This window comes from Chionomys nivalis, chromosome 17 (assembly GCF_950005125.1).
Source record: "Chionomys nivalis chromosome 17, mChiNiv1.1, whole genome shotgun sequence".
NCBI lineage: Eukaryota > Metazoa > Chordata > Mammalia > Rodentia > Cricetidae > Chionomys > Chionomys nivalis.
In genome coordinates, this window is record NC_080102.1 from 40677779 (window position 1) to 40705333 (window position 27555).

General features: G+C 53.0%; 1 protein-coding gene across 2 annotated transcripts in view; it reads right to left on the bottom strand.

Moving 5' to 3' along the window:
* The window catches only part of Scube1 (signal peptide, CUB domain and EGF like domain containing 1), a 115433-nt gene that overhangs the window by 45579 nt on the left and 42299 nt on the right, over nt 1-27555 (bottom strand). For both annotated transcript variants that reach the window (XM_057791761.1, XM_057791760.1), the window contains exons 4-6: nt 22369-22503; nt 6494-6619; nt 2127-2243 (exon numbers count right to left, since the gene is read on the bottom strand). In XM_057791761.1, the coding sequence (XP_057647744.1) occupies nt 2127-2243; nt 6494-6619; nt 22369-22503 (378 nt within the window). The remainder of the gene's footprint in view (nt 1-2126; nt 2244-6493; nt 6620-22368; nt 22504-27555) is intronic.

Below are 27555 nucleotides of genomic sequence, written 5' to 3' on the forward strand. Positions count from 1 at the left end.
GGCTGAGGTTGGCAGGAAGCCTGTGTGGAGGACGCAGAAGCGGAGAGCATGCCATGGGCTCACAGAGAGAAGCGGTTACAGGTCCCTGAGGCTCGAGCAGGTGCAGGACAAAGCAACAGGACAAAGGGATAGGTTTGCGAGGTCTGGTGATGGATATACCTGGGACGGCAGATGCCCTGTTACAAGGATGCTGCCACTCATGCAAAATTAAGAACAAAAACTCACAGAGAAACGTACACATACATACACAAAGAACACTGGATCCCATTGGACAGACAGAAAATCCAGGGGATCTGGGCAGCACTGGTTGCCTGCTTGTCTAGAGGACCAGAGCTAAGCATTCAAGTGCTCAACAGGGGACTGCAGAGAAGGGTCAGTCGTTGTGGGAGCGTGCGGGAGGGAAATGGCTCGGGCCAGCCAGGGAGCCTCCAGCCACCGGGCACGGAGCTGTGCCAAGACGCTTTGCTGGGACCGGTGACAGGAAGGAAAACAGGACGGGAGGTTTCTCATCCTGGCTAGGAGTTGAGGCCACAGTGGCTGGAGCTGGGTAGGGGGCTAGTTTCTAACAAGAGGGGACTAACAGGAAATGTGGGATCGGGGAAAGAGATCCAAGCAGGGACTGTCACATGCAGCAGACATTAAAAAATAAAAATAAGATGAGAAAGGACGGAGTGAGGAGGACACAGACAATAGGGTTAGATCTGGGCTAGAGTTCATATGCCCAGCAGTTGTCTGTGCTCGTCCAGCGGCTGCAGGGCAGGCTCGACTGGACATGGGAGACTTGAACAGACAAGACAGAGGGGAGGCCAGAGTGGCTCGAAGGAGCTCTGGGCAGGACAGTGAAGGGACAGAGGTCAGAGGACAGAAAGTTCTAGATGGGATCAGGCTGCAATAGAGACACTGGTCTGAGACCTGGTTTGGCTTTTTTTTTTTTAATTTTTTTTTTTTTTTTTGGTGATTGGTTGGTTTGGTTTTGGCTTTTGGCTCTGAAAAATGATTAACGAATGTCAGTTATCAGACAAGACAGGCAATCAGGGACCATCACAAGAGAAGCAGCGGGAATGAGGTAAAATGAAATAAAAAAAATGGTTGTCCAAGAGAAGAGGCCACACAGAGCTGGGGAGAGCCACCACAGGCAGCAGGACAGCCCCGACTACACAGGGGATGGCCTGGGATCCCTGAGCGGCCTAGCACCCAGCTTTCTAAGACACCAAGGAGCAGCGACAGGGGATGGGGAAAGAGAGCAGCTTTGGGTTCGCGTGTGCGTACATGGCTTCACCCAACACCTTTCTGTCACTCAAAAGCCCCTCTGAATCCCCCTCTAAGTTGATCATAGGAAATGGGACCTTTTCAAAGAAATATCGAGTGTGATCCCACCAACTCATTTAGGGTCCTAGCAAGTAGACCTTTGGCCCCAAACTCTGAAATTCCTCTTTCTTAGTTAAAAAAATAATCTTGCTGTTGTTTTTGAACAGGAGAAAAAAACATATTAGTAATTATTGCATAAAATAACTACAAATGTTCAAGCTGCCCTTGGGAACGTGGGCCCGGAAGGGGGAGGTGGCTGAGTTCCAATCATGGTTTCATGGAGCAAGCAGGTGATGGGACAGAGCATTGCCAAGGGAGAAGGGACCTCAGGTGGGTGAGGAAGTCCTAGGGAGAGCCCGCCATCCCAGAATGAGAAGCAGTCCCAAGCACACACGCCCCACGCAGGGTGCACACCTCCACCGTCACGGTGAGCCACGTGCTAGGACACTCAGTTTCTACATGACTGCGAACAGGGCTCACACAGACTCAGCGAGGCTGCCAAGAGTTTTTCACATTAGAAAACACCAGGCTTTGGGGGACAGACGATGTCCCCAAGCTCAAACACACTGCTGCAGACAATCCCCTGTGTTGAGTTTGAGGACAAGAAGCAACCCCACTGGGGAGACCCAACCCTAGGGAACATTGTCCCAGGGTACTGAGGGACCCAGGGCAAATTCTCACAGAAGCTCCCCTTGGGATGCCTGCCAGCCCCATCGGCCTTGTAGGTGACTCCTCTTCTCTCCCTTCTGTTCCCCCAAGACAGGGGGACCACACAGGGTACCTCCGGGGGCAGTATGGCAATGGCAGTACCTACTTACCAATGCATGTCCGACCATCCGCATGTAGTGCGTACTTCTGGTGGCAGCCACACATGGGGCCTGTGTCTGTGTCCTCGCAGCTGTGTTGACAGCCTCCGTTTCCATAGTTACAGGTTACTAGTTAGTCCCAAAGTGTACACACGTGTGTATAAACAGAACAACAACAGAAACGGTTAGTTTACTGGAATTGGTTATTTTTGGGGGTGGGTCGGGGTGGGGGAAAACGAGAGCCTGAGGTGACCAGGGAATAGTCCTTTGAGGACTGAGGGAAGCAGACTTGCATCTCTACCCTTGAGCCCCTCCAGGGTGCCAGATAGAAATGCCAGTCTCAAGAGGTGGGCCCAAGAGCGGACTCTGAGATTCACACAGCTAACGCATGAAGAGAGTGGTGGGTGAGGGAGAGGCTAGACACACATGCAAGACACTTTAACCCCATTAGTCCCACTGGGACACATGCCTGTTCACACCAAGACATTCTGGGAGAGATGGCAGCCACGGTTCAAAGAGACATTTATAGTCTTAGCTCTTGCACAGCTGGATCCCCCGTCTGTGTCTCGGCACAGGTGGAGGGATGTTCCCATAGATCCTACTCTGTGGGTCCTAGATGTAAGCTATCTCAGCTCTGTTCCCTCATAGCACTGTGGAGACCAGCAATCCCCAGATAGACAGAACTTAAGCAAGTTAATGTCACCTGTGGTGTATGCTGAGAAAAACCTACGCTGTGTGATTGGTGCTGTCTATGGCTGGAGGATCTAGGGCCCTTCAAGCCCAGATACTCCTCCATAGAAGCAGCAGCAACCTGCACCCATGGGAAAGGAACTGAGCAAGGGGAAGGCAGTCTGAAGCAGGCAAATGATGTTCAGGTTTATTTACATAAAGATGGTCCACTACACTGTATAGGGGGAGGGAGACTGCCAGAGACGATGAGGATCTGAGCCAGCTCTCTCGGAGGGGTCCTTGGAGACTCCACTTTATCACACCATGAGCGGGTAGCCAAGAGAGGTCACCTGAGTACCTGGCAGCATGTCTTTATGGAGCCCTTGACTGGTTGTCCATCCTCTACCTACACACATTATTGACTTATGAAAGTCATTCTGTGTCCAGACCTGGTTCAAGGAGCACCAAATTCCAGATCTGAGAGCTTGAATTAATCACGCCCTACTAAGCAGATCCGTTCAGACATCTGGTAAGGGAGGAAAATCACTGGAGGAGAGTATAGGATGAGAGTGGCTGGACGGGGCAGGTATCTATATGGCATCTCACATACTGCCTTCAGCAGCCAGGGCTTCTCAGCAGCGTCCCCTTCTTGACCCAACTTCCAGGGAAGTTAGATGGCCAGAGGCTCTCCTCCATGAAGTCTGTCCTTTCCTTACTTAGGGATGGTGGTGATAGGCAGAAAGCTGCTGTTCCCCAGTGCAGTGTTCCTTCTTGGGGATAGAAGCCCAGGGCTCAGGATCAGGGTCTGCCTAGGTCCCAGGGGATGGGTCAATCCCCAACTGGGCATTTTTTTTTTTTTTTTTGGTTATGGAGACTCTTCTTCAGAGTGGGCACAGGGCATTTTGGGAAAAGGCAGCCTGGAAAGGGCTCTAGATTCTGATGGGACAAGGGATTGGGGTATAGAGCCCTGCAGCCTCTCCCCACCAGTCTAGAGGTTGCTGGGCTAGCCTGGGCTCCTGATCAACTCTAGAGTCCAAGGTTCTTGAATACAAGTGAGTTTAGGGGGTCCATTCGGGTCTTCCCTATCCTTCTTTGATGCAGTGGTCTCTTCTTGTTTACCGCTGTGTACAGCAGGCTAGCTGACCTGTGAGTTTTCAGGCATTCTCCTGTCTCCACCTCCCACCTCCCTACAGAAACACCAGAATGGCAGATATACACTACTGTGTCTAGGCTTACATGGGATCTGGGGATTTGGTCTTCCAAACCATCTTTAACCATGCCTCTCAAAACATAGAAGAAACCAAAGCCAGACCTCCTGGGTGTCACCATCCAGGGAACCCCTAGGGTTTTTGCCCACTGCTTGGCCTAGGACCTAGAATTAGGCTTTCAATACCTTGTCGGGGAGGGTAGGGCTATGGATCCAGGGACCAGCAAATGTCGCTAGTCTGGGCTTAGCCCTTTGACCCTGTGGTGACAAGGGTAGGTTCTTAGCTTTCTACAGACTCTGGCTTGTTCCATGTCCTCCCAGCCAAGCTAGACACCCAGAGGAGTTTTGTGGGTAAGCCTCCCTGTGTGACACCAGTACCAGATGGGTTATAAGGGTAAACTGGTCCAACGAGGTCACTGACAGCCCTCTCTCTAGTGTCTGCACGGAGCAAGTCTTCGGAGACCATTCTTGCCTGCAGCCTGTGCCTGCTCCTGTCCTTGCTCAGCATGAGGGCTGGGAGAAGTATAGTCAGCCCCAATTGCTCTGAAAGTGGTCAGTTAGCAAGTGTAATCTGCCTGTGGGTCCAGCCTAGGACCTCTGTCCTGCCTTGGTGACAGCCAATATGCATGCCTTTGCCATTCCATGGGAAAGACCCACATCTTGACCAGAGCCAGATGTTGTAGAATGTTATTCTCGAACACAACAGCAATTGTCATCTTCATCAAGACAGATGTATGCAATTTTGCCCCAGATGTGGTCTGAGGCAGTGATAGAATACACAGGACGTGTAAGGTTAACTGATGGGGTGGGGGATCCTGTCTGCAGCTGTGGTGAAGGCATCATTCACGCTGGCATGAGACTTTCTGGTGGTGGGGCTGCTTTGAGGTCGTTCATGCTTCATAAATAAGTACAGGAAACTCATTGGTTCCCCCAGTTGGACTTGGGTGGAATCATACTCTGGTCTGTCACCATCTAGGGTGAGTAGGCACTTGTTCACATTGCCCTGGGAAAAGTTCACAGAACACCAGGATGAAGAAAGTGCCTCCGCTTTGGGAGATGGGTAGATAGCATAGAGGGTTGGAGCATGAGTCCCTGGGGATAGGATCAATAGCAGGAGCTCATGGGTCTCCAAGGCCTTGGTAACTGTTCAGGGAAGATGAGCTGAGAGTCACAGTGGCTGGGATGGTGGGCCAGCTGTCTTCTGTCGAGAATGGAGGAAGAGAGGAAAGCTGAGGTCCTTATCATGGAGCCAGTCAACCACCACAGAAGCTCAGACAGGCAGGCACACATTCTTCAAGAGGCAGAAGCAGACTCCTCCGGCATGCCCTCTACACCACAGTGCAAGGCTGATGAAGCCGTGGCTCAGCTGAGTTGGAAGTATTGACTGCAGTTCCTTCAGCTCTTGGCAGACCCAGAACAAACCAAACGCAGCCTGCATCCCATTGCCTTCCCACAAAGCGGTTGGCAGGGTGTGTTGGGTTTAATGCTCTGGAATCCCTTGCATGTCTTAAGTTCTGTTTTCTTTCCCAATTTCATTCCTATGCATGGGCTAGATGCCCACGATAAGAGGTCGGACTGGGGATGGCTGTGATGGCACACACCTTTAGTCTTAGCACTTGGGAGGCAGAGACAGATAGATCTCTGTGATTTCCAGGCCAGCCTGGTCTACAGAGAAAGTTTCAGGACACAGGGAAACCCTGTCCCCATGCCCACACTATGGTGAATCCTGGGGCAGAGCTCCTCCAGGCAAGCAAGCAGGCCTTGAAACGGTACCTCTGGCCTGTTGCCTTCATCAGACCAGATATGGGGCTCATGGTTTGTAATTAGTCCTAAGGAGGTACTGAGTTCAGCTTTTTGATTTTTTTTTTTTTTTTGAGACAGGGTCTCATTGTAGCGCAGGCTGACCTCAAACTGTCTGCACAGTTGAGGTTGGCTTTGAACTCCTCCTTCTGTCTCAACCTCTCAAGTGCTATAATTATAGGTGTGGACCACCACACCTGGTCTAGGCAGTGCTGGGATGGAACTCAGGGCTTGGTGCCAGGCAAATGAACTATATCCTCACCCTGGGTTCTGACCTGGAAAAATGTCAGCACTGGGTCCACTCCTTCCCATCCAGCCCTTCCCTCCCACTCATTCTCCTTTGCCTCTTTATACTCTTCTGTCACCCAGGGGGTCTCAGGCTGATAGAGAAAGTGGAGCTTTTAGGCCTCTGAGCTGTAGCCCTCAATCCCCACAAGGGAGTTTGTGTTCAGGGCTCTACAAATGGTCTGAGCCAGTGCCTAGGGCTGTGTTGACGGTGTCATACCAGGTACAGAAATCCCCAAGCTGGGAGGTCATGAGCCACCCCTCCAGTTTCCCCAATCCCCTCAGCAGACCTGTCCTCCCCTGACCCCAGGGACCGAGTGCCTCCCTGTCCAACGTCCAGCACCCTGGACAGACCCCCCACAAAGCAATGGTAGGAGACGCATGGGGTGTCTGACCCATTTGCCTCCCATCTACCTACGTGTGCAGTCCTTCTGGTTTTGGGCAAGGTCAAAGCCGGGCCTGCAGTCACAGGCTACCCCACCTTTGGGCGTCTCCCGGCAGATGTGGGCACAGCCATGGTCTTTGTTCATGCAGTTCATCCCCTCTGGGAAGAGAGACAGAAAAGACAGGGGTTGGAGGCCAGTGACAGTAGGAGAGAGAAGAGAACCTCAGGCTGTGGAGAGATGATCAGTAAAGCAGCCCAGTCCAGTGGTGGGTGTGTTTAGTCAGCCACTGCACACACTGCTCCCATGTACACATACGTGTGTGTGTGTGTGTGTGTGCGTGTGCATGCATGCACAGGTGCATTCTGCCACAGTGTCCAGGCCCTGAAGGTACAGTGTAAACAATACAGGCAGAGCTCCTGCCTGCCATCAGATTGAAGGTTATCTGTGCAGCACTGCCTTCAGTCAGGGTCATCTGGATGCTCTCCTTAGACTCCAATGGCTCCAGGACACTTTTGTATCCACTTAGTACACTCTATTTCCTCCCTGTTTGCCTGGAGTGGCTTGAACCTCCTCCTGATGACCCCGGTTGATGTTTATCTTCTGGGTGATTTGTGAGGAGTTTCCAGAATTTATGAGGTCAGGGGGTCAAGTGAGAGGTTGTAGGTCACAAGTCCATCAAGAGGCCGCAGGCAGATCAAAGAGCAGAGAGCCACTGTGTGCTACACACCAGCTTTGGGACCTGATGTCACCTCCATCTGAGAGAGCATGGCAAGTAAAGCTGTCTGGGAGAGGGAAAGAAACTCCTGAGGTGGTGACCATGTGAGATAGCCAATCTTTCTCGGAGGCCACGCTTGATCCTTGTCCTAGGGAAAGAGAGTGTAACTGTGACCCTGTGTGCTGTACATGGGCCCTCAGTAACACAGGACATGTTTAAAAGGATAGACCTATGACAATTATATATAATAGACCAGAAATGTCTTGGGCTGGTGGTGTGACTCAGTGGACTTCGGCTAGCATGATGGCAGTCATGGGGTCCTCCCCAGCACCACAAAACAGAAAAGAAAGAGAAGGTGGTCTAAAGCTAATTCGCAGAAAGCAATGAGCGAACGCTGCGTTTTGCCCAGCACCTGGCCTCACCTGATCATGCTCTTCTCCCCCACCCCCCACTTTGATTTGCTCATTCATTCAAGCCAAGCTGCCATACCAGTGCAGGCCGTCTGCACCAGCTGACTCACGACAGACAGACAAGGCACCCAATGCACGGACGGAAACTCCACCCTCTCCCTTCCTCAATTTCCAACACCACCTGAGCCTGACAGCAGGGACAGAGGTGTGATGACCGCTGTCCAATAGTCACCGGGAGGGAGCTGACCTGTGGCCACAGCCTATTTCTGTACAAACACCTCAGCTGGCTACCAGTAACCAGGGTTGCTCCCAAGCCAATATGAGCCCACCCTGGCACCCTGGCATGCAGCTTTATTCAGAAAACTCCTGAGAAGTCAAGCAGACATGGTCATGAATCTGGCTCCCCATGAGCTGTGTGCCTTGGAGACCATTGTTTGGCTTCTCTGAACCTCACCTGTAAACAAGCACGAGACCCTCAGCCTTGAGGATTAGGCGTAAATATTCCCTGAAGCCGTAGCCAGGAAGATGCCACGTGCTTGGCATGCATTCTGTTGGCAGGACCTGTTACTGTTCCTGCAGATCTGAGGGAGGCAACTCCCCGATGGGTCCTGGCTGGTAGAGCACTCTTCAGAGGTGACTTCAGTAGAGGCACTTCTTGGCCATCCAAACCCACTTAGGTTCCTGTCATTTTCTGGGACACCCTACCTGTCAAGAGTCTGACTACCAAGCAGCTTCCTGGACTCAGAATGGGAACTGTCAGTGAGCAGCTCGAAGCCAAGGTCACACTTTACTTCCTACTTAATGTGTGTGTGTGTGTGTGTGTGTGTGTCTGTATCTCTCTAGTGTTTCAGCTGTGACCTGACCTTTGGTACCCTCTCCTCATGTACATCCTCTCTAGGTCCACAATCCCACACTGCCTGCTGTATCCCCCGGCTTCTTCCTGGTTCCTTCTCTTGTCTTTTATAAATGACTTCCTAAGCCCATCTCTGATTCCATCAATTCCATAAAGACTCCTGACCCCGCGGATATCCTCCAGGCCACACCGATTTCCCAGATTGCTGTCCTAACATACCTGCTTTGTCTTCCCAGGCATGGGAGAGCTCATGTTCCCTGTTTAGCTCTGCTTGTGCGTGGCGAAGAAAGGGAGATTGAATTTCCACTTCTAGTCACAGAAGCTCTGCACACCATTAGACAGCCAGGAATTTGTCCCCATGGGACTGATACATCCCTGAACCCTGGGCCACAGATTCCCAAGCTTTAGAAACTGTCAAGCCTTCTCCTCTGAGGACCTGTTAGCACCAAGTCTTTTCTTTTGAGTGTCCAGACTTCAGTCATGAGCCAAGGGGTCATGGCTCTGGGAGAGTGGGCCAGCACCATGGTGACTGCCTGTGGTCAGCAGCGGGGCCACAGGAAGGAAATGGGAAGCCACAGAGCTGCTGTCCAGGGTGCAATCAGAAGATTCCTAAAGTTCCTCTTAGTCTGCTTTGCAACTGGTGTGTGTGTGTGTGTGTGTGTGTGTGTGTGTGTGAAAGGCCTCTGTTCCCACTGTAACCTTGAGGCAGAGCCAAGGCCCCCGAGCATAGCCTCCCATCTCAGGCTCCCATACCAAGCTCCATGCCAGTATGCTGTAGCCTTGGTTCCTGTCTATCATGTTCCCTGATCCAGAGATGCCTACTTCCCACAAATGGTGGGGACAGGCTGAGGACATTAGTGCAATTGAACTTGGATCCTTTCTATGTTCCTAACAGTTATAAGCTTTATTGAATTCAGAAGTAACAGCTTAAAACGTACTACATGCAGCTAGATGGTGGTGGTCCATGCTTTTACTCCTACCACTTGGGAGGCAGAGGCAGGTGGAACTCTGTGAGTTTGAGGCCAGCCTGATCTACAAAGTGAGTTCCAGGATAACCAGGGCTGTTACGCAGAGAAACCCTGCCTCAGAAAACAAAAAACAAATGACAATAAAAAAAAACCCCAAAAACGTACTACATGGAAACGTAATGATTTTTGCTAAAAACCATATTTTCTAAAGCAAGGAGACTGTGGTCTCAAAAGGCATACCCTTGCAGTAGGCATGCAAGGCACTAGGTTCCTGTCTCCTGAGTGTGGCTTGGATTCCAGATCAAAAACTTCTCCCCAGCTTCTGTGGCCTCTGCCAGGCTGCTCTGGCAGCTTTTGGCTCCAGATGGTTTTCTCCACCAACCTGTGTAGCTCTCAAGCCCAGGTCTCAGTCACTCATGCTGAGCCCATGCACACTTAGCCCCAGGTCCAGGGCCCAGCTGCGAGGGCAGAGCAGAGCTTCTGCAACTCAGGACTGCAGGCCTTGCTTATCTGTCCTCCTGCAGCTCCTGAGAGGGATGCAGATCGCAAGCTTTCCAGCACACCTCCCTAGGTGCAGGTATGGGAACCACATGCGCCAAGTCCAGAGAAAGCTCACTTGTTTCCTCCCCCAGAGGAGCTGAGAGAATTGCAGTCGTTCCCGGAAGTCCTGGTTTTCACATGCCTGGTGCCAGCCAGCCCAGGCCGCCCGCCAGGTCGAAGCTAATCTGATCTGATCCATCCAAATCTAATTATGCTCTGCAAACTTGGGCTGAGTGTCTCCTCAGTGTTAGGCTAGGCCGGGCGTAATGGCGAGACAAGGCCCTTAGCCGCCACGTCGATTGCCAGGTCCACAATGGGACTGCCGCATGCTATGTGACTGTGGGCAGCTCACCTCACTTCCGAACCTCAGCTCCACCTGTTGGGCAGAATTAGATGGCCCTGGGTCCTACTTCCAAGGTGGGACAGTGACAACAAAGCTGTCCTTGGACCTCAACCCAGGCAGGAGGGAGCCACGGAAGGCTGTCGCCAGAGAGGGGCCATGTATGTGCTGGGGGGACCTCTGCCTGCTTTAGAAGGCTCAGATTTCAAGCCATGAGCAAAGCGAAAACTGTCACAGGACCCTGAGAGGGACAAGGAGCCAGTGAGAGGGCAGAGGTTTATTTGGGACATCTTTTATAGCCTCCCTCTCCTAGAGTTTTCTGGAAGATGGGGCATGTGGAATGAAGCTCTTCCATATTCCATTTGCTCTTGACAGGTCTGAGAAGGGATGTGCCTGCTTTAAACCACTCGTGGAAGTGGGTCAGCATGGGGGACGTTGTGTCTGGCAATGCCTGGCCCAGCGCCTCTTTCCAGTGTCATCCCTGGATCTTCTGACAGGCCCCATGGTGCTTTCCCCACAGGGCTTCTGCCCACAGGCCAGCTGGCAGCCTAGGGGATGGTCCCGTGTGTGGAGATATGACGGCCACATTAGTATGAATGTCACAGTCCCTCAACACAGGTCTGGCACCCTTGGTTCAATCAGAGTTGAAATGTGTGCCTCCCAAGGGTCACTGCTATGACCACTTCATCAATAATATCACTTTCTGAGTTCTTGTCCTTTAAACACAGAGGAAGCTTCACCTCCCAACCCCTCCAACTTGGAAGGGGACCTTAGGGGCCTTCCATAGCCCAGAACTGCCCTAGCCTGGGAAAAGCAAACCTAGCTTATGTAGTTGGAAAGAACCCCAGGGAAGTCACATAAAGGGAGGTGCAGGGCTGAGCTGGGGAAGAGAGGCTAATGACGACCTCTGGGGTGTCTGCCTAGGGTCAAGTTTTACGCCAACTTACAAGTATGTCATCTTGCCAACTCTTCATATTAACCTTAGAGGGATGCAAGCTGGGGTACCACATGCCATTCCAAGACAGGAGCACTGTGGCACACACAGGCTGATAACTGGGCTAGAATGAAGGGCTGGATCATGGGGACAATACAGAAGCCAAGAGAGATGACAGCCGTTCTGAGCTATGCAGCTCGATCTGAATGAGGACAAGCAGAGATGCTTACTCCATGGGTACTTTGTACAAATAACCTCCTTGAAGCCCAGGAGACTGACTGCTAGGAATACCACAGCTCCAGCAGTAGGGATGCTGTGGCTCGTGAGAGGTAGGACACTTGCCCCAGGTCTTCAGTGGCCACTCTAATGCTCACTGCTCATCCTGCCAGCCTTGTGTCCGATTGGCAGCTTTGGTCCCTTAAGAAAACCCCGGTCCCTGCCTTCCTTCCTTCACCCCTTCTGTTTCACCTGCAGCATACAGGGTCTTGGGGATGTGACAGAGCACACAGGCTGGCTCACTGTCCCTCCTGCCTATGAAACACCCTGCTCCTCCTGCAGGGCTCCCCCACCAAAGCCTCAAAAGGACAGCCCCTTGGTTCTTTGGGTTATTGAGCTGCCCCTCTGTGGTCACTATCGGCTGGGACTATGGCTGGTCCTTGCTGTGCTGGATGAGATGAAGGGCTTGCTCTCTGGACAGTTCAGCATCCCCCAGATGTGCCTTGGCCTGTCTCGTCACCCGGACTCTGGGAAAGCTGCCTCCAAGAAACAGGGTACTGGTCACAGACAGTAAGAAGGACAGATCTGAGGTGTCTGCAGACACGTGGAAGGAGCTACCAGGGAGGTTGTGTGGCAGAGGTGGGTAGTGCGATTTCATGCCTTACTGCAGCTTTCTCTAGTGTGTTCTTAGGACCTGCTCGGCTTCCCGTCTGCGAATGGAAAGCCTTGAAACCCTTTTCTTTCAGGAGTGCTGAAGGGCGCGAAAAGTGGCGCCCTGGGGCAGCCTCCCTGTCAGCCCCTCTGACAGGGCTACCCTTCCTTCCTCCTCACCTCTTGAAGTTCTTAGGCTGGTCACTAGGTGTCACCACAACCAAGTTGAAGCCACTCTAAAGGATCCAGAGGTGGCTTTGGAGGTCTGGCCGGGAGATGAACTAAGACAGGCTAGCCTCCAGCCCAGTGGGCCACGAGTCACTCACTCTCCCCAGCAAACAGCCACATGGCACACCCAGTTAGACTGGATTTGAGACGAACGGTAAGTACTTCCTAATTGTATGTCCCAAATGTGGCACGGGTCATGTTTACATGCAAAACAGTAAACCTTCTATGTTTTAACTTGTCAACCTTATCCCTTCCCACAGGAGCCCACAGGAAGTCATGCGGTGGACAGGTTATCTCATCATGCCACCCTTAGCTGGCTCCAGACCTGACCCAGATCCCAGGCTGTTATCTGTGGATGATGTCCTCCTTCTCAGCACAGCTGCTGTCTGGACCCCGCGAGGACAGCAGGCACTCAAACTGCTTGGAGAGGCTCTCTGCATCCCCAAGGATACTCCCAATATTTAGCCTAATCTAAAGGTGGTGCTTAGTAAATACAGGCATTCCCATTCAGCGTCGTGCAGAGGTGGAGCGGGACGGGGGGAGCGGGACGGGTAGGGGTGGAAGGTGCGATAAGAGTCTCCAGGAGTGTCTCCTGGAGAAGCAGGCTTACATGAGAAAGGCCAGGCAGATGAGGCCAAGAGACTGCTGTACTTGTGACTGATAAGCCATGGTGTGGTGTGTGTGTGTGTGTGGGGAGACCCTGCTGGAGGGGTCTGGTGGGTTTGGAAGATCAGCTGACCTGATGGCCGCAGTGTTGGTGAAGGAAATGCTGGGTGTCCCTGGGTGGCCTCTCTAGGCTGTGCCCTGCTCAGTACAAGGAACAGGAAAGCGCTTTATAAATCAAAGCCATGCAGCCCAGACATCTGAGAAGGTTCTCAAGGGAGCAATGGTTGGAGCAGACAGGCGCTCCAGACAGAGGGAGCAGTGTGAGGAGACAGGGACACAGAGTGGCAGGAGTTTGCAGGGGTGGATTCGTGACAAGGATGGGCTATGAAGATTGGAGTTAGAACCCTGTGAGGAGCTGGGGGAAGGCCATGAATGGCATGGCCATGGGCTGGGTGCACAAGGCCGAGGGAGAGCTGGCAGCAGCTGCACTAACCTGGCCAAAGGTCAGCAGCTGGCAGCCCTTACCTAGGTAGAGGACAGTATGAATGGGGCAAGGCTGGGGCGGGTGCGGTTCTCCGTGTTTCGGGGGGCCTAGGCTGCACAGTGCCCTCTCTCTCGCTCCTGTCAGACCTGAGTTCAGAGCCAGCCTCTGGTAACTTTCTACGGCCAGAATTCTACATCCCATCAACGGGATAACTACCACACAGATGACACACAGGAGCCACGAGAATCCAAGGCCCAGTGCCAGGCCCAGTCATCCTCCGCTGTGTGCTGGTGACATGCTGCTGCGGAGCCCAGGATGGACACTTCCTGAGAGGCACAGCGTGTACACACACCCTCCTTCTTGCCCTTGCAAACACTTCTGACACACATCTCACTTTCACAGCAAGACTCCGAGGCTCGAGAACTGAGCGCTGAGAAGGGACCTAGGGCCAGGTGGGTGGAACGTCTCTTGTCTTGGTACCTCTGAGCCGTGGCTCACCTTCTGCCCTTCACTCTCTGTTCCTGGAGACCCCAAGGACCAGCAGCTTTGCAGAAAGATTGCCTGCCAGCATCGAGAAACTGGCCCTGTGGTGCCCTTGGCGCCGGCTTGAGGCCAGGCCAGGAGAAGTACGTGAAGCGGGCTCACCAGTCAAAGGAGTTGTTTATGGGGGTGGGAGGCTCATAAAAAATAATGGGATGGATTTATTATCCCCGCGCTGAGGGCCATTCCAGACCGCACAGGGCCAGGCCTCTTCCAGTAGCACCATAAATCTCCACACTAAGTGCCAGGGACGCCCGTCCTCCCGTCCACCTGGTCTATAGCACACAAGGAAGTTCGGGGAGGCTGCAACCCTCCATGGCCTGTCCCAGCCCCCGTAGCCAGTGATGGAAGGGCTTAAAACAGGGCAGGGATGACCCTGGCCCTGCAGGAGCTACAGTGGGGACCCTGGAGTGCAGGCCTGGCGTGCTTCCCAAGATGTGAGCATCGTATCTGGGAACTATTGCCAGGAGCCCAACAGCCATGTACACTCACAGGACGCTAAGTCATGATTTAGCTGGGGATTCTCAGGAGGGACAGAGGGGCTTTGTTTGTGGACTTGCTTATTGGAATTGGGAAAGAGAAAGAGTTGGTTCTGGTACTAGAAACTTAGCCTTCCCCATCTTTAAGTGCTCCTCCCCCCCACAACACATAGTACGGCATGGGAAGGGAAGCCGTTTTCCATCAAGAGGCATGGCGGCACTTATCTGAGTTACCTCACAGGGTGGCTGTGAGCATCAGGGCAATCCCCAGTGGAAGCCACTGTAACACTTAAGGGACTGGAGCTGGGCCTGGCGAGGGCTCATATGACTGAGGCAGGGTTAGAGAAGGTAAGTGTCCAGTCAGTCTTCAGGGCAAGGTGAAATGAAAGCAAGAAAGGCTGAGCTGAAGACAAAGGTGGAGGACCAGCGGGTGGGGGGGGGGGGCAAGAAAGTAGGAGGCTGGATAAAGTCAGAGTTGGGATAGCTCAGAGTCTGTGCTTGTGGCAGGCAGTGCCTGACCCAAACTCCTATACACACTCCAAACTCCTCAGGTGGCCTCTGCCAAGCAGCTCCCAGCCAGGCCTGACTCCAACATGAGCTTGGGCAGTGTGCTCAGATCGCAGAAGCGAGGTGAGCTTGGCATTTCCCACCACTATGACCAGGGCCAACGCAGGCCAGGCAGGGGCTTGCTACCACGCCTCAGGAGTCTGAATACCGGCTGGAAGAAAACACTTCACTCCCAATCCTAGCAGGTAGGAAACATGTGTGTGTCCCCTTCAAAATTCACACTCAAAATGGAACCCTGAATACAACGGAAGGAGTGAGACCTTTATGAATGATGAGGCTGGTGGATCTCAGGTGAAGTTAAGGCCCATGAAAATAGGTACAGGCAATAGCGAGGCCTTTTGCCCCTGCCTTTTGTGACATCGGCATACAGAAAGAGGCACAGAAGTCCTCACCAGATATGGGACGTTCTGGAGCCTAGTTCTTCAGTTTCATAGCCTCCAGAATGGGACAGAAATAATACTGAATAATCATAACAGCAAGAAGGCACCAAAACAGCTCACAATCTTCTCTGCTACGGACAGACTGAGTGAGAACTGGGTGAGTGCTCCTCTGCTCCCCCCCACTCCCACCCCCAGTTCTGTGACACAGTTGCCTCTGCGCTTGGTCTGGGTGGCACCTGTCTTGGATCTGCTTTTCCTGCAGCCTATGATTTGGGGAGGATGTTCCCAAGTACAAAGATGAGGGCCTTTTACGTGTCATGCGTAGAAGCGGGACAGAGGGATTAGGGTGTAGGGTCATTAAATTGCCAAACATATGACAAGCAGAGGCTTGTTGCCTCTGCCCTCTGAGAACACACACGGGGAGGTCTGAGACTCCACAGAGTCCCAGGATACTGACCTTCAAGGAGATCCCAAAGTCTCAAGGTTTCCCTCATTCCTTCAGACCCTTTAAGACCTCAGCAGAGACTGGGCCTGAGCCAGCTCAGGAGACAGAGGGCAGGTGCTCTGTAGACGCCATTTTAGAAGACCCTTAATCACACACCGAGTCAGATTCTGATGGGACTTGGCATTTCCAGCCTTAAATATGTAGGCTGTCATGCAGAAGGCCCTGGGCCATGTCTAGTGGGAGGGGGGTAGACTGACCCTGTCACCCAGGCTCCACTGACTCCCGGATTTCTATACTGTAAAGAGAACAAAACTCTGCCTTGTTCAGTCAGGAGTGTCCGCCGCTGAAATATTCGGCACCCGTGTGATGCGAGTAACAGGCCAGTCCGAAATGCAAACCCGAGGGAGACACGCTCTCCCAAAGGTCTGGGGCCCCATCTCACACCTGCCTCAGCCACCCTCTCTCCAGTTACCTTCCCCTCGGTGTTCTGTCACTTCCCCATCGGTCACGGCTTCCTCGGCCACCTTCCTGCTACGTCTCCCTCAGCCTTTCTGTTACCAGCTTCCCTCCGGCCACTCCGGCCACTCCGTTACCGTTACCGACCCCCTCAGACATTCCATCACCTTTCTGTCAGATATCTCCCATCACTTTCTCTCCTCGGATTGTCACCTCCTCTTACTAGTCTCCTGTCACCTTCTCCTCCTCAGCTACCCTGTTATTGTCTCCACAATGTCTGTCACTTTCCTGTCAGCCACCTTCTTAATCACCCCCTATTAACTCTCTCTCCACCTGCCTCTTGTCACCCCCCTCATCTCCCCATCACCTTCCCTCAGCCTGACAGTTTCCCCTCAGCCATCTTGCTGTCACCTTCCCCTCAGCCATCTTCCCGTCACCTCTTCCTGTCACATTATCTCCAGTCATCTTCCCCTGAGCCCCCCACCCCCGCCATGTTTTCTCTGTCATCTTCCCCTTAGCCACCCCCACTCCCTGTCACTTACCCATCAGGCATCCCGTTGTGCCCCTTCCTCAGTCACTTCCATTTCACCTTCCCCTGGGCCACCATCTCCTCTCCCTCGGCCATCCTATCAACCTCTTAACTACCCTGCTGCCACCTTCCCCCAAGCCATCCTCTTCACGGACCTGTGGGCCATCTGGGAGTGCAAAAGCCCAGCTCCCTGCTTGCTTCATTGCCATGTCCTGTCCTACCCGAGATGGATGGTGACCCTGTGCTAGAAATGTGGTTCCTACGTCCACTTCTCAAGGCTGAGTCAGCAACATCCAAACTCCTGTTAGACACAGTTTCTGTCTCCTGTGGTTCTGCCAGTTTGGAGAGTGGGGTTGTAGACTCCTGGGGGCACCCTCTCCAGCAGGCAATGAAACCTGCAGTGGGGATCTTAGATATTAAAGAAATCATGGAATGGGGAGAGGCCGACTGGATAAAGGAGCTGCTGCTGGACCTAACGAGGTATAAAAGGGTGAAGTCCCCTGGGGCCAAGGAGGCAATGAATTCGTACTCTGGCCAGGTTGGAGGCAACTCACGAGCGAGCAGTCTTGTGAAGAAGCATCAGACCCAGGGCAGGGTGAAAGCAAACCCCTCTAGTGAGGCTGCACAGTGCACACATTAGGGTAAACACTGGTACCCACTCTGTCAGGCTCTGGTCCCCTTGATCAGATGGCACTGGAGGACAGGAGTGTCTGAGGACTCTCCTTGACACTCTTCCAGAAAAATGGCAGAGAGACCTGTGTAACACTCTGGCCAGTGGTTCTGAGGTGGTTTTTTTTTTTTTTTTTTTTTTTTTCATCAGAGCAGCCCGAGGCTGTTTCTCCGGCTCAGCGGCTACTGGTCCATGGCTAGATGACCTCACTAGCCCCAAGTTATCTCATCCCCACTGCAAACTCCTGCTCTGCCCTGGGCTCCTTCCTTACCCCACCCACACCCTGTCTGACTGCTCATTCCTTCTCGAGTTAGCTACCAGCTAGAACAGGCACAGCTGTAGTGTCAGCTGCTCCTTGGTCGAGGCTAGCCCATCACTGGAGTCTGCGAACATGAAGCAAACATGGACAACACAGCAGAGACTCATTTCAAATCTAAATAAAGGGGTGGGGGCTAGAGCGAGGCTTGGCTACATGTGGCTCTGAAATCCCCTTGTGAGCTTGTGTTGTTTCCTCTCACTCTGCTGCCTTCAGCCCCTGCCAAGGCTGGACCATGGCAGGTGTCTAGTGAGACTCTAAGCACAGCCCTGTGGGACAGTTTCCTGCACAAGAGGCAGGTGCACCTCAATGTCACGCCCCGTTGGCCACCAGGGGTGGTCAGGACTCATGGTGAGGCCACCATAGTCAATGAGGTGACTGTGGGTATGATGGCTCTATTGGCCACCCCTCAGGTGAGAAAAACATATCTGCAGAATCCCCAAGGCGCTTGTCCCAGCTCATAGTCATAGAGGGTTTCACAGTCAATCTTTTCCTACGCTGGAAAAAGAAAATCAAATGGCCCCAACCTAGGATCCAAAGGCACCAGGCTTGGGAGCAATTAACTGGATCGGTAAGTGGGGAGATGACAGAGTAACATTTCTTCACAAAGGTGGGGGTCCTTGGTCTTGAGAGGCCCTTCCAGATCCAGCCAGTGTTGGTTACACTGGAGGAGATAACACTTCGCTGAGGAAAAGGGCAAAATCATCCATGAGGACATATCTTCTTGGAGCATGAACTTGACATACTTTAAGGATTGGAAGGGTAGGGGTGGGAGAGGTAGGAAGCCCAGCATGCTAGCCTCTGGGTAGTCAGCTGTGTGGCTGGCCTAGTAATAGCAGAGGCTGGGCTGAGTCTGGAGTGAGGAGGAGTTGAAGGTCAGAGGAGGCCTTGTTAGCACTTGGGCCAGAGGCTGAGCAGAGGTGGGCCTGTGAGCTGTCAGGACACCAAAGCCTTTACCAGGAAGTGCTAAGCAGAGAGACTAGCCAGATCCAACAGCCCCAGGGTCCCTTTTCATCCAGTGCAGCCTGAGCATCATCAGTGTCAAGTCAAGCCATGCCGAAGTTCTGGGGACCAGAAGGAATTAACTGGCCCCATGGCACACCCCTAGGGCAGGTTTTACATTGGATATTTCAAAGCTTTTCCCTTAAGGGCTTTTTGTTGTTGTTGTTTTAATAGCCAAATGATCCAAAGAGGCAGAAGTGACAGCAGAGGCCCCAGGGGCTCTGAAGCCAAGAGCCTATTGCTCCCAATCCAGCCTAGGCCTGATCCATAAGCCTCGGGCCAGGTTTTATGCTGGTGCCTGAGAAGCCAGGCTACTCAGAAGTACTGAGCTTTGAGGCCTCTCTTCTGGGCCAGGAGCCCAGACTGACCTTGGCCCTGCATGCATCTAATCAAAACAGGTCTGTGCTTTGGGTGGGTGGGTCGGGTGTGTAGTGGCATTTCATTTGTATTTTAATAAATAAAGCTTGTCTGAGGATCAGAAAAGTAAAACGGCCACACTGGCCAGCCTTACAGACTAGGCAGCAATGACACACACCTTTAATCCCAGTAGACACACTAGTTTGCCATAGAAACCGGGCAGTAGTGGTGCAAGCCCTTAATCCCAGAACTAGAGAGGAATATAAAATGGGAGGAGACAGCTCTGAGTCTCACTCTCATTCTGAGGTTTCCTTGAGGCAGGGTCACCATTTTCGGACTGAGGTCGAGGTAAGAGCCATTGGCTGGCTGCTTTGCTTTTCTGGTTTTCAGGTTGAACCCCAATATCTGTCTCTGAGTTTTCATGAATCGTGCTACAAGGGGGATTCCAGAGATCTGGAGAGGAATTAGCCAGTCAGGTGACAGGAGGATTCATTTGCCTTCCCAGGAGCCACAGCATCAGAGGCCACTTGGGAGGCGAGGCGCTCCATCCTAGCACTTCCAGGCAGGCTCTGATTCTTGAGCGGTAAGATTCGTCACTGTGGTTGATGCTATGGGGCACTTGTGACAACCACAGACTATGCTTCAGGAGGTTGGCTACCTGCCTGCCCAGGATCCTGTGTCCCACCATCTCCCAGGCATCGTGCACACTTTCCTCCGGTCTGGAGGCCTGAATAGTGCATTGCCATTTGCCCTGCAAGATGGGCTTCCAGAAGATCCCTATGAGCTGTTGGATTGGCTGTATGGCCCAGCTTAGAAAAGCCAGAGATTCCAGTCAGTGTTCCCAATAAGGAAAGGGACCTCTTTCAACCACCTGCCAGTCAACACAGACTGGGGATGAAGTGCTACAACTGGATTTTGGCCAACTCTGTATTCCTAGCTTTGTAAAAATCCAGGGGAGCTTTTGGGTGGGATGAACTGTGTCCAAGGCTATACCCAATACCAGCCAGTACACAATTCTTTCTCTCCCAGACTCTAGAATTCCTAAATTCCCCTAAGAGTCATCTACTGTCTCCGATCCCCCTCCATATGCCAGTGTTCTATGGCTACTCTCTTCAGAACATACAAATCCCTGCCCATACCTCCCCCACACGCCCCAGGATCCTCAGCTCCCCTCCCGGGGCTCCTGTCCTTTCTCCTATCCTATTGCACTATCCAGGCTTGGCTCCTAAACTGCCAGGCCTCTGTCCGCGTGCCTGGCCTAGCGACGTCAGGCTTCCACACGGCTCTTTTACATCATTTGATTTTGGTACAGCCATGGCTTCCACACAGAGGCCTTCAGCTCTGGCCACTGTCTCACCACCTGCTTCTTCTCTGACAGGCCTTATGACCTGAACAGAACCGCTACAGCGAGCGCTTCTTGGCTCCAGTCCCAACTCTGCTTCTCTAACCTTGCTTCCTCCCTTGTCAGTGGGGTCACACCCGGCCTCCTGTGAGCGCCCTGTGGTGGTGGCCTTCAGGCCTGTGCCCTGGCAGCAGTTCCCTGCTAACCCTGGGGTTGCTACCTCCTCTCACCCGTCTCCTGAGGCGAACACCGAAATTTGTAACCTCTCAGCCCAGCAGATGCCGACAAGGCAGATCGGACCAGCTATAGCTGCCCTTTTACATCCTGCCATCCGGGCATGGCCTCACCACAGCCAAACCGATGCTCTCTCCAAAGGCAGGAACTGAGCATGTGCTGGTGGGAACAAAACCTCCTGGAACGTGACTGGAAGTTCCTCCCAGAAACGCCCCCACCATAGGCAGAGTCCAGGGCCTTGCCACATGCATTTCCTGTCTGGCTCACTAACCTGCTTCTTATGGTCTCTGGGGACTCAGGTCCTCATTTACAACCCTTGCCACCATCTTGGACAGTTCTGTCCTGTGGCACCATAGCTAAGTGGGATTAGGAACAAGATAAGCACTTGTCTTCCTGAGGCCACCTGTGTGTGGTAGCTCTGGTGTCTGGAGCAAGTGTCTAGGAAACACCAAGTTTGGCCTTCATGTGCTGGGGACACTGTAGTGCCAAGGGCCAGTGCACCAGACTTGCCTGTGAGGAAATTGCCAAAATAAACCCAGGCAATCTAAAAAACTACTAGAATACTTCCGGTTTACCGTCCTAATATATTTCGAATGTATTTTTGCTTTTTATTTTCCCAGGAATCACTTTCTAGCAGAAACCACACACAGAGTCCTAGAATCCCACTCCACCACCCCTGGCAGCCCCACAGAACACCAGCAGGTCACTCTAGCCTCTCCTTGTAGCTCCAGACACCCAGCTGGCCCAGTGCCATGGCCACTGTCTTGTGAATAAGGAGGCTGAGACTCCAGGCATACAGGGAGCTTGCTGAAGAGTGGCCCTGGGAAGGGATGGAGGAGCTAGGGTCTCACCTGGGCTCTGTGGAGCTAAGCCCAGCACGAGCCTTCTTCGTTCCTGTCTTTCCCCGGCAAATCTCCAGCTTTCCCTCCTTGTCAAAGGTCAGACGTGGAGACGGGACAGCAGGCTGTTCTAGCTAACGTCACATCTCCAGCCTTGACTATAACAGGACAGCCTGACCCCGGGAGCCTTGGCTCTTGGCACTGTCTCGCTAAGCCTCTCTGTAGCTGTACAGAGCCCTGCTTTGAGATCTGGAGCTTGGATAGTGACTGATGAGCCTACGTCTTTGCTATTGCTGTTCACTCAGTCCAGGTTCCACGCATGTGTTGGCTTCTGACAGTCCTGCTGTCATAGGCCCAAGCTTCAAAACCCTCCAGGAACCTTCACCTGCTGGGCTTGGCTCAGTTCATTTAGCTTCAGCCTGCTGAGTCATCCCATCCCACCTGGCCTCCAGGGGCAGCAGGCTCTCATCACACTCCCTCAACAGGCTGGTAACCCAGGAACAGGAAGCAGATACTCGTGGCTGCTAGAGGCTTATGGAGATATATATGGTGACATCAGTCTTTTTCAATGGGGTCTGGCAAACATGAGGTCTCGGTTCCACCACATACAGACAGGAGAAATACCAACAGTTGGCAGAGGGAAGGAATAGAAATATTTCTACCAAGACCATGTAGATAGCCACAGAGATCGCCACTGAGAACCCCTACCCTGACCCTGAGGCTTCTGGAATCCACACGTGGAGAGGGCCGCCTGTCTGTTTCCGCGGGGTTGGGAGGCACGCCTGGCCAGCATAGGCTGTACTTACCATTGGAGCGGTGTATGCAGGTGTGTTGGTTATCACTGAGAAAGAAGCCACTGTGGCACTGACACTCATAGCTGCCCATGGCATTGACGCAGATCTGCTGGCAGCCGCCATTGTTGTCTTGACATTCATCCACATCTGTGAGAAGAGGGAGAGAAGGGGACGTCACACCGGGAGCTAGTGGGTCACAGACACAATCCAGTTCTCCATTGGTTGATGAAGGGTCTCCACAGAGGAGCTGTACAATGGAAATACTGCACGGTGTTCTCCAGGGCACCATGCCGTGACGGTACCACACGGGGTACCTCACGGCACCGTGCTGTGATGGTACTTCAAAGGGTACTCTGTGAGCCGGGCGGTGGTGGCGCACGCCTTTAATCCCAGCACTTGGGAGGCAGAGGCAGGCGGATCTCTGTGAGTTCGAGACCAGCCTGGTCTACAAGAGCTAGTTCCAGGACAGGCTCCAAAACCACAGAGAAACCCTGTCTCGAAAAAAAAAAAAAAAAAAAAAAGGGTACTCTGTGGAACCATGCTATGGTGGTACTACATGGGGATACTCCAGAGTTATTTCACAGTACTTCACAGGCATACTCCATTGTATTCCATGATAATCCCCCACAATGGAACGCCCCAATATACCCCAGAAGTAGTCAGTTACAAGGGCTGGAGGGTCATGACTGATTCCTGGGTGCCTAGCATAGTTCTAAGCATCTTTCCTATGTTAACTCTGGTCCTTGCACCAACCCTATCAGATTCAGGTGTTAGCCCATTTAGACGAGGAATCTGTGCCAGGTTACATGGGAAGTGACAGGGATAGCCTTTAGACCCAGCACATTAACTCCCAAACGTGGCCTTACACCAGACTTTTCTCCCCAGGATGACGGTACAAACCGAAGTGTCTCCCTAACACGGAGCTCAGCTAACCGCAGCCCACCATTCCCCACTTCTTCAACCCACCTCGGGTTTCCAGCTGACAGCACAAGACCCTGGAGCCCTGAGGGGGAGGCTGGAGGTCAGGGCAGCCTGCGCCACCCTGAAGGTCTCAGCTTGGCAGATTGATTTCAAAAGCTAGGAGGGTGAGGGGAAGATTTGAAAAGACCCTGACCTCTGGCTGCCAGGACTGCCGGGGAAGGCTGCCAAGAGGTCTTTCCCACTCTGCGGGAGGCACCGGCTCAGGGCCGATGCTCACTTCTGACCAGAGGCTGCTGGCACAAAGGGTGTGACTGGCTGAAAGGGCCTTTAGGGAGCTCCGGTCCTGAGCAGAACAGCATGTTTCAATTACCAGAGTCATAACCCCCTACTCTGTCGGTTTGTTTAATGAAAGAAGGGCTTCTTAAACCTTAATGTTCCATGGCTGTATTGTCATTTTAATAGGCAAATACATAAAACCACAAAGCAATGTGCGTATGGAGCTACTGGCTGTGCCCAGCCAATCCCCAGGCTCCAACACACACAGAGACACAAACACAGAGACACCACACACACACACACACACACATTTCCTTTGTATGCACACGTGCACACACACTTTGGCATTGTAAATTTCCTATGCTTTTTAACACAGACATCTTTTGATATAGAGACCAAAAGGATGTGAGGGGGGAGAAAAGGTAGAGGCAGGCGATGACCTGCACTGAACCGGGGACAGCTTGACTCTCCAGCACTGTCAGCTGGGTCCTATTTAGGCTCGAGGGCTGCAGACCACTTTACCACCCAGGAGACCGCACGGCTGCCTTTGAGGCCCACAGCGTGGAGCATCATTATTCTCCGGCAAGCTCAAATGTCAGCCGTGTGGCTGTCAGAGGAGGGAAACAGATCTCTCAACTCTAAAAGCCACCAAAGGTTCCAGCTCACACGTAAAGGTGGCTCTTGCTGAGAGGAGCAGCAGGCCCAGAGACTGACTTGGGAAGTGCGGCAGCCGCAGGGGTTGGGGGGGCGGTGGTGAGGATGACTGAGGGCATTGCTAACTCTTTGAATAGCCTTCTCTACAGTCTTGTTGATGGCTTCCTGCTGGTCCAGTTCACCTTTCCTTAGTGAACCCCAAAGTACATGGAGTACCTTCACTTGGTGAACCCCAAAGCACATCTTCCATGTTGCAGGAGGGTCTGCCCTGGGCACTGTCTGGTCACCTGAGCAACAGGAAGCCAGCATCCTGGGCACTTCCTGTGGACTGAGGGGCTCACTAGGGCCTCAGCAGCTCATGTGATAGGGTGTGTTAATAACTGCATGGCATCCATTGGTCATCGGACACTCAGCGAGCTGACGTGACCTGGGTGGCCCGCGCAGTAGGTCAGAGTGAAGGCAGAACTCACCTTGAGGCCAGAACCCCAGAGCAAGGCCATACCTGACATAGACGAGGAATCTGTGCCAGGTTACATGGGAAGTGACAGGGGTAGCCTACAGATACCTTGCTTGGCTGGCTGTGCCCAAAACATATTCAGACCGGTTATGAAGAACCCGCTCCCTCCTGAGCTTGAGTCTGAGATCAACTTAAACACACTTCTGAGACCCATAAGACGCGGTCCGTGAAACAGTGCGGATGCAGAGAGTGACTGTCTCTGGGGTGAGTCCTATGTCTGACTCAACTGCACGGAGAGAGAGGTAGGCACCTGTGCCTGCATCTTAGCACACAGCTGACCATGAGCCCTGACCCTGGGATGCAGGTGTGCTCGCTGCTATGTATCACTGCCTCTCTCCTGGCTCCCAGACTCTAGTTCAGGCCAAGTCTCCATTACAAGACAAACAAAGCACAAATGCACCCTCCAGTGCCCTGCATGGGGCAGAAACGCAGCTTTGGCCTGAATGCCACCCATCCGCAGGCATCTGGCCTGGCCCAGCTCTGCATCTCACCAAAAGCTAGGAACCAGGGCAGTTGACATAAGGTATCCACAGGCCCTCAGTGATCTGGCAGGGTGGCTGTGCTGTTGGGACAGGGCTGTTTATACTAGTGGGGAACAATGACTCGCCAACACTGATGAATAATTTGAAACAAATGCAAGGCCGTGTAAACATGTCTTTCCCTTGCTCCCAAATGATAAAACCCCAAGATTAAGCAGGCGGGAAAAGAGAGCTGTCCCTCTGCACCCTTTTCTACTGTGTCCAAACAGGGCCCCACATCCTACCCAAGTAGGGTAGAAAGTCCAGGGGACACTGAGTCCCTATACAGCCTGAGGCCACACTCATGACCTCTTCTATAGACACTCAGCATCTCAGGCTCTCAAAGACGACTCGTGGCGGCTGGAGGATGATCAGCTGGTGTAGCTGGGATCATGGGAAGTCTGCCTACCACCTAGCCCAGATGGGGGTCAGCTGGCAGAGCACCACGGAGAAACAGTCCCTTGGCTGTTCCTTGGAGTTAGCCGGCACACTGTGACCCAGCACAGGGTGCATCTTACCACGAGAGGCGTCCTCAGGGCCAGAAGGGAGTCCATAACAGGGCTCTCTGAGGTCTGCTCTGTTTTCCATTAGCTCATGGGCAGTATGGGGCCTTGTCTTCAAGAAGCATGGCAGCAAGGTCTGCAGACTGTCCTCCAGGGAGCCCCTTGGGGCACTGGGGTGCAAGTAGGCTTTCCCCTCTCTCTATGGAATCATAATTGTTCTTACTGATGGACTGTGTGTTTGATCTTGTTGGGAATGCCCCTTCCAACAGTCAGAGGCCCAGGCACTTCACAGATGGATGCCTGACGCTAGTTCTAGCCGCAGCTTAGTAGACACTGCTCGCTAGATCCACTCAGGAACCCTTCCCACCCCATCTCCCGGGTCTAGTTCCTATCACCTCTGGTTCTCAGAAGAGGAGAGAGATGGAAAGAGACTGTCTCAAAACCCAAAGGATAGAGTGCTCTCCTGTCGGCGAGAATAACTTAGTCAGAGACCCACGGAGTGGAGGGTAGTTCCTCATTTCCTTTGCCTGGGCCACAGGTCCCGCTGTGCCACCCCTGCCGTGAGTGGGAATAAGCTTGTATCTCTTTCACAAGAGGCAGGACTGGGGTGGTAGGACAGAAGGCCATACCCGACAGTCTAGAGTGAGCTCTCTGGCGGGGGGCAGGGGCGATATCTCAGTTCATTTTCAGAAGGAGGCTGGCTGCTGCAGCAGAGTGCTGTCTTGGCTCACCAGGTGTGGTGGTTTGGAGGTGTGGCCTGACTGGAGTAAGCGTGTCGCTATGGAGGTGGGCTTTGAGGTCTTAAATAAGCTCTAGATACCACCCAGTGTCTCAGACCACTTTCTGTTGCCTGCAAGATATAGAACCCTCAGCTCCTTCTCCAGCACCATGTCTGCTGTGGGCCACCATGTCACACCTGATGACAATGAACAGAACCTCTGAAAATGTAAGGCCCCCCCCCGCATGAAATGTTCATTCTCTGTAAGAGTTGCCTCGGCCATGGTGTCTCTCACAGCAATGGAAGCCCTGGCTAAGACACCCGGCATCCAGAGGGACCTGAGCAGGCTCTTTATGCCACTCTCCAGGAGCCTGCTTCCCTGGTACCAGAATGTGCCCCGTTTATATACACTTATATCCTTCTCCAGGGACAGCCTCGTCTCCTCAGACCAACCCCTTGCCCTTCTGCATCCATAGACACTAAACACTGACTGGGAATGAACGTTACTTGGGGTTTTAGAGCAGGAAACAGGGATGGCGAGCTTCCTGGAGGGGGTGATGTGAACCCTGGCCTTCTAGCACAGGGAGATGTGTGAGCTGAGGCTGGAGGATTGGCAGGGCAGGCACAGAGAGACGGGACTGTGAGGACTGCCGCAGGAGAGTTCTGGAAGCCCCCATGACCGGCGAGGTCCCGTGTGCTAGCTCAGACAGCTGGGAGAGATGAGCCCTGGCATGGAGGTGTGTCCTGAGCTGGGTGACCCTGTAAAGCTCTCAAGAAACACAGTCGAGTCCGCAGAGTGATACTCTTGGAGACGTTCTCAGAGTAGCTTGACAAGCAGGGTGTGGCTAACCCTTAAGGTGCCAGCAAGCCTGAACCTGTGTGCAGCGAGATCCCCGATGGTCCTGGAACAGCAGGGGTGGCGGTGGGGACATCTTGCTTCTGACATTCTACCATCTTCCTTTTATAACCACAGTGGGGCTTCCTAGAAGGCAGGGAAGCCCTCGGCACTGGAACTAAGCTATGAGGCAGATTCCAGGAGGTTCTAGAGGAGACCCTGAGTCGGGTGGCAGGGCTAAGGACACAGAACAAAGA